Below are 7,069 nucleotides of genomic sequence, written 5' to 3'. Positions count from 1 at the left end.
TATACTTTCTTATATCTAAAAACTCTACTAGAAGGGATGGGTATGGTGGTGCACACCTTTAATCCCAGCGTGGCAGGGGCAGGGGCAGGGGCAGGGGCAGGGGCAGGGGCAGGGGCAGGGGCAGGGGCAGGGGCAGAGAGGCAGAGGCACAGGCAGAGGGGCAGAGAGGCAGAGGGTCAGAGGCAGGTAGATCTCTGTTTGAGGCTAGCTAGGACTATGCAGAGAGAGCCTGTTTCACAAAAATACCAAAAATAAATGGCTAGGTTATAAAAGTAATAAGTAAAACCTCAGTAGAAATAGTTTTGTCACAACAAACACTAAATCAGAGCTGCGCACTGTTGTGCACAGCTCTCACCCCAGCACTTTGGAAAGCAGAGGCGGGAGAATCAGGAGTTCAAGTCCTCCTTGGCTACACAGCTACAGTTCCAGATCAACCTGGCTATGACACTGTTTCTTCTGTCTACTCCACATAAGATAAACAGCAAAACAACCTTGAATGACCTTGAACTAAACCCATCTTGCAGAGAAAAACTGAAAGTACAAATAAAAATATCAAAATTAAAGAGAAAAACTACTAAAAGAAAAACAAAGACAAAATTCAAATTACATTGAAAAATCTTATTTATTTTCTTAATCAAAAAGAAGTATACTTGTGTTAAATTTAGACTATTTAGCTTTCCATTGATCTTTCCAATACTTGCCAGATAGATACTAACAGTGCTCAGAACTGTGAAAGTTAATACCCAATACCACATTTTCTAAGAAGTCCCGCAAGGCATTGGTGATTTTAATTTAAAAATAAAAGAATTTTAATTAGCATTGGAAATCTAAGTGACAATGGGTTTCAAGAGCTAAAAATCAGATCTTTTAAAAAACAGATTTTTAAATTTTTTTTATTTTTGAAGGACTCAAACCTGGCACCTCCAATAGAATACAGTATGTCCGAACTCCCCGAATTATTAAATTCATTATTTCACCTTAGAATAGGAAAACTATAAAATGGAATTTCTAAATTATTACATATATAAATACATCATTTTAACAGTCATGTTTGCTAGCAGAATTATGAAATAAAAACAAATTCTACATTCAAGGTACAAAGAGTAATGCTCTTCACTGTTTTATTCAGGTTCCATCCTATTCTTTCTTGTTTTCACCCCTTTGTTTAAAGCCATGGTCAAAGCCAAGAGTTGATCGTTTTCTACACTCAATAGTCCTTGGTACCAGTCCTATATACAGCAGGTAATGGGCCCAGAATTTGACAACATGATTTAGGAACGCTTAGGAATTCCACTGTGACTCCGAGTCACGCACCCACACCGACCAGCCGGCACTACACCAGTAGGCTGTTGTGTGTACTGAGCATGTCCAGCATGCACACAGGCTTCTCCTATTTGTTCAAATTGAGGTAAAACAGGCAAAATACTTAACGTCACAGAAGCTGCATTATTAAGACAAACTTCCTTTTGCTGCTGATTTCATATAAACTAATTTTAAAGTTACCTTTAAAAAAATCCATTAAAAATTCTGATTTGAAGCATCCAAAAAGAGAGAAAAAAGGAAAAAAGCCATTCTTTCAAATTCATCATTAGTAAAGAACATTTGAAATGAAGGAAAATATTTCTCTCAGAATCATCATTTTATATTTTCTATGATACAGCTTCTCATTTCATTTTTCAATGTAAGAAAGACCCTGCACTTGGGTACCACCTGATTCTTTCTGAGCTGACAAACAGTACCAACAGGACTCACAAGTAGGATCTCCTAACAGGTCTGCAAACACTCTTCCTGCAAGAACCAAAGAGGACTGGGAAGTCGCCTCCATAACTCTACAGACACGACTGACCACTGGTAAATTTTCTATTGTGGTTGTTGTTGCTAAAATTTTAGTCCCAAGTCTCGTGAAAAACAAAACCACTGGCACCAAGTCCCAAAATTAATGTTAATACAACAATTATAATTAACCCATGGCCATAAATTACTTCTCTGTGCAGTAGCTTTTGCTGAGAAGCACTGATCAGGAACATAAAAGTACAACTTTCAAGAATGGAACTTGGTTCACTACCTTAGTGCTTCTAGGAAAAACAACAGCATTAGAAAACGCTGGCCCTTGAACGATTTTCTATCTGTAATTTGACCTAGCAAAAGCATTTCCTTTAAAGTGTTACTTTTTCACTGATAGAGTATAGGAAATATACTCCCAGCTGACAGATGGGAGACAATCCCTAAGTCTCATGGTAATAAAACACTAGGGTTACTTTTTCCTGTTGTATGGGAACAGTTCCAGGCAGACCGAAAGAAGAGACCGCTACCAAGTCAAGAGTACTGTAAATGAGGTTCATAGTCTTTTGTACCCAGAAGCAGAAAACCTCTAAAGTCACAACAGAAAGACCACCCATTTGTTCCATCACAAAAAACAAAAACAAAAACAAAACAAAACAAAAAAAACCTACCCCAAACACCTTAGTTCTGAGCTTAATATTTCCCTAAGATGTTACTAGGAAACACTTCAGGGTACTTAAAAAGTAGCAGCAGTTGACTGCTGAAAGCTAACACTACAGAGGAAAGGCCCTCCAGGCTCAGGGCTGCCCACCCACCCCTTACCACCCCCACCCAGAATATGTAAAAGCTCCTGTGAAAGTTTTTTCTTATGCTAATAAAGACATACCACCTACTGTGCTAAACCTAAAACTAGCAGCATTAGAGCAGGAAAGCAAAAATTGGAAGCCTACAAGAAGTTCTAATGCCTACAAAGGGAGAAGCAAAGCAGCAGCAAGCCCTGGCCCTGGTAATGTCTGCAGGGAATTGGTTGCCTTGAACAACCAGATTTACCCATATTAACAAGAACTTAGCAATGCTTCCCCAAGCCAGAGAAAAACTTGACCTTTCTGTCAAAAGGGAAAGAGCTTCTTTCAGTCCTGGAGTTGAATGACTTCAAAGATTGGCAATAAAGAAACATTTTTTTTTTAAAAAGGGAGAAAGAAAAAGCATTAGAGGCGTGATGGGGACAAGCCTGCCATTTTATCGAACAGTTACACCAAGTTTCTCCAGCACACGGACACCCTTTTCTTGGTACTCTTGTCTGGTCATCCAAAAGTTGTCTTTGTCTTTCATGATGTCTGCTAGGACTGCGCCACCCAAGAACACCATGTGCTTCCTGCGGGGTGGGTCTTCAATTCGGATCTTAAATTTCTAAAGAAGAAAGAGAGCAATGAGATCATATTCATATAATGCTGTCTCAGGAAGACTTCGCATATGTATTGTTGAATCTCTCCACAATCTGTAATCCACACAGGATGTCAGCAGGTGATTCCACTGGCCTGCCCTCAGGCGCCTAGCAACTGCTCACGTCATAACCTGAGACAGGTGTGAGCTGTCTGCCAACCCAGCTCTTCGTTCTCAGCATCCCTCTATCTACTCTGTGGGTGCCCCCTTCCCCATCTCCTCTCCCTGCCCTCATGGCTCTGCTCGCATCTGTCAGCCTGTCTACAACTCCACTTGCCTGCTATATACAGACTATCCCTTCCCAGGTCCTCAGTTCTCTCTCTTCTTTACACCAGGTCTGTTGCATGGGTAATTTCCCAGGTGCGCACCTCGGCATGAACCCACCAAAGGTACCCCTCAGACACAGAAACATTCAGTAATCCCTCTTAAGCTCATGATCAGGAGACAAGATCTTATTTCATACCTGTTACCTAGATTTGAAAGAAGTTGCACAACCAATCACTGTGTTAATAACCCAAGAACCAAAGCAAGGTTTTCTGTAGTTCCTGAGCAGTGTCCTTCAAGACCTAATACCACCATGACTCTAGTTTAGTGCAACACAGTAAAACTGAGATGATTTTTCTGGATCTGGTATTGGTGAATGTCTTGGTTGGGTTTTTATGTCAACTTGACACAAGCTAAAGTTATTGGAGGTGGGGGTGAGAAAATGCCTTCATAACCTGGCTGTAGGGAAGCCTGTGGACCAGTTTCTTTTCTTTTTCTTTTTTTTTTTTTTAAGATTTATTTATTTATTGGATGTAAGTACAACTGTAGCTGTCTTCAGACACCCCAGAAGAGGGAGTCAGATCCCATTACAGATGGTTGTGACCCACCATGTGGTTGCTGGGACTTGAACTCAGGGCCTTCGGAAGAGCAGTCGGTGCTCTTAACCGCTGAGCCATCTCTCCAGCCCTGTGGGCCAGTTTCTTAATTAACGATTGATAGGCTGGGGGCACAAGCAAGTGGAGAGGGCAGTCTATTATGTGTGTGGGGGCACCCCTGGCTACTGGTCCTGTGTTCTATTAACAACAAAGCACAGTGAGCAAACTGGTGAGCAACAGTTTCCATAGCCTCTGTATCAGCTCCATGTACCTGACCCATTTGAATGCCTGCCTTGGCTTTATGAGAGCTAAAGTTAGGTTTCAAGTTTTAACTACTGTGCCTAAGAGAGCCATAAAACAAAAGTGTTCTAACCTGTAAGGCCCTTGACTGAGGAGAGACACTTTCTGAAACGCTGGAGGCTACTGTATATGTCGGATAACAAGCCCCTGTTCTTACTCCCTAAACAAGTTTGTTTGACTCAACTGCATTGGATGTGCTTGATGGCATGCAGAGGGGGGGAGATACACAGGCAACAAATACATCAAGATGTATGTCTGCCTCTAATTGGATGTAAGCAGAAGGCACACAGGCAGGAAGTACACCATTCATATATATAATATCTACGTAAAAATATCTAATATATATGAGATATATTGCATACAAGATACAATATGCTTGTCCGATTGGTGAGAAATACTTGGCTTTATGGGCTTGCCTTGTAAGCCTCTGCAAAATGTGATTCATTGCCATTTTCTGGGAGTGCAAGAATGGCCCTGGCCAGAGTTCATCATCCTAGGAGGCCAGTATTTAATTAAAGCCTGTTTCAGATATGGCTCAAAATTGTGGTGGTAGTCATACTCTCACCTGGTAGGATTAACAGTTTCCCTCAATAGACTGATTCAGAGCATGTTAACCAAACACTCTTTCCTCCCCAAGTGCTTTTGGTCACTTTTTTTTTTTTTAAAGATTTATTTTATTTATTATATGTAAGTACACTGTAGCTGTCTTCAGATACTCTAGAAGAGGGCATCAGATCTTGTTACGGATGGTTATGAGCCACCATGTGGTTGCTGGGATTTGAACTCCAGACATTCGGAAGAACAGTTGGGTGCTCTTACACACTGAGCCATCTCATCAGCCCTTGGTCACGTTTGTATCGTAGCAATAGTAACCCTGAGAGATGACTGAACTCAAGACTTCATTCACATCTATTCACGTGGCTTACAACTGAGCTCCACCCAGACTCCCAGTTCCTTTCTTATACGCAAAACTCAAGTTCTATGGTCTTAAATTCAAACAGAAACGTATTCAAAACAAGTAAGCCAGATTACTAAAGTCCACCCACTGCCCCCCCCCCCCCCGGTTTGTTTTTGCAACAGAAGCTCACTTTATAGCTCTGGGTGTCCTGGAATTCATTATGTACACCAGGCTGGCCTTGAACTCAAGAGAGATCCACCTAACTCTACCACATGAGTGCTGAGATTGAAGGAGTGAACCGAACTATGACACTCACCTAGCAGCTGTGGCCAATTTTCAATATGAGGTATATTATCAAGAGTTACAGATAAGTGGAAAAAAAGAAATAAAGGAAAGGATATTATTGGTCCTGGGCTTCAGCACCAGATGAGTTAAAGAAGAAATAAAAAAGGAAGTACATGTCTATTCCTAGGTATGGTGGTCAAGGTTTACTGCAGACATAAGGGGTCAGAGCCAGGGACATCTGGGAGTCCGGAGTGGACAGGATCCTGAGCCAGGCGCTGTGAGGCAAGGGGAGGGGGAGAGCCAACCAAGAGGCCAGGAAGGTAAAGAAAGGGCAGACGAAGGAGTATGGAGTGGGGATGTTGGGTAGGACTGACCCTCAGAGAATCTTGTGCTGTAACTGAACCGTTCTACATTAGCCAGACAGAAGCCACATACTGTCTTTATTACTCGGTACCACCAAGGAGTTGCAGCTTCCTAGTCTTTGATAAACGTGGGATGATTTGTAAGACTATAGGGCAAGAACCAATCTCACCCTGGAGCCCCTGGAGAGAAAACTCTTGCCACTTCTGTTTTTCATTTATTATTATTTATTAACTCATTGTGTGCTGATCATAATGATTGGCATGCCTTTAAAAAAAATGTCTGAGTGGGCTGGAGAGATGGCTCAGCAGTTAAGAGCACTGACTGATCTTCCAAAAGTCCTGAGTTCAATTCCCAACAACCACATGGTGGCTCACAACCATCTGTAATAGGATCTGATGCCTTCTACTAGTGTGTCTAAAAACAGCTACAGTGCACTCATATAATAAATAGGTCATTAAAAAAAAATACGAGGGCTGGTGAGATGGCTCAGCGGGTAAGAGCACCTGTCTGCTCTTCCAAAGGTCCTGAGTTCAAATCCCAGCAACCACATGGTGGCTCACAACCATCTGTAACGAGATCTGGCGCGTCTTCTGGAGTGTCTGAAGACAGCTATAGTGTACTTACATATAATAAATAAACAAATCTTTAAAAAAAAAAATACGAGTGTTTAGGGCCATCTGGACTACATAAGGGCTTTTCTTTTGTCTCTATTTTCTTAAAACTAAAATCTAAGAAATTTGAGAAAATTTCAATTTAAGAAAAAAGGAACTAATTTTTTGCATTTTACCTCTGGCAGGATTATTTAAAATATCAATTGAAAATGTTAATTTTAAGCTTACTCCTTAAAATGATTTGGCTCTGAGGGAGTAGAGATTCTTCAGCTGTTAAGAGAGCATTTGCTAGGGAACTGAGTTCAATTTCTAGTAACTCCTGGCCACTCACAATGGTCTGTAACCCCAGTTCCACAGGCTTTGATAACTCTTCTAGCCTCCATGTGCTCCTACATACATGTATACCCAGGCACACACACATAAAAATAAAATAAATAGCCGGGCCTGGTGGCGCAGGCCTTTAATCCCAGCACTCGGGAGGCAGAGGCAGGCGGATTTCTGAGTTTGAGGCCAGCCTGGTCTACCAA

The 7,069-nt window shown here is 41.6% G+C and overlaps 1 protein-coding gene across 2 annotated transcripts in view; it reads right to left on the bottom strand.

Moving 5' to 3' along the window:
• Nucleotides 1-608: 608 nt before the first annotated feature.
• Nucleotides 609-7,069, bottom strand: part of Actr2 (actin related protein 2) — a 46,144-nt gene continuing 39,683 nt past the window's right edge. The window contains exon 10 of one of the 2 annotated variants that reach the window (XM_021210708.2): nucleotides 609-3,192. In XM_021210708.2, the coding sequence (XP_021066367.1) occupies nucleotides 3,022-3,192 (171 nt within the window). In that variant the 3' untranslated portion in view covers nucleotides 609-3,021. The remainder of the gene's footprint in view (nucleotides 3,193-7,069) is intronic. The other variant, XM_021210707.2, reaches the window with a different exon arrangement.

This window comes from Mus pahari, chromosome 13, assembly GCF_900095145.1.
Source record: "Mus pahari chromosome 13, PAHARI_EIJ_v1.1, whole genome shotgun sequence".
NCBI classification, from domain to species: domain Eukaryota; kingdom Metazoa; phylum Chordata; class Mammalia; order Rodentia; family Muridae; genus Mus; species Mus pahari.
The sequence above is the reverse complement of the archived record's forward strand: the minus strand, read 5'-3'. Positions and strand labels throughout refer to the sequence as shown.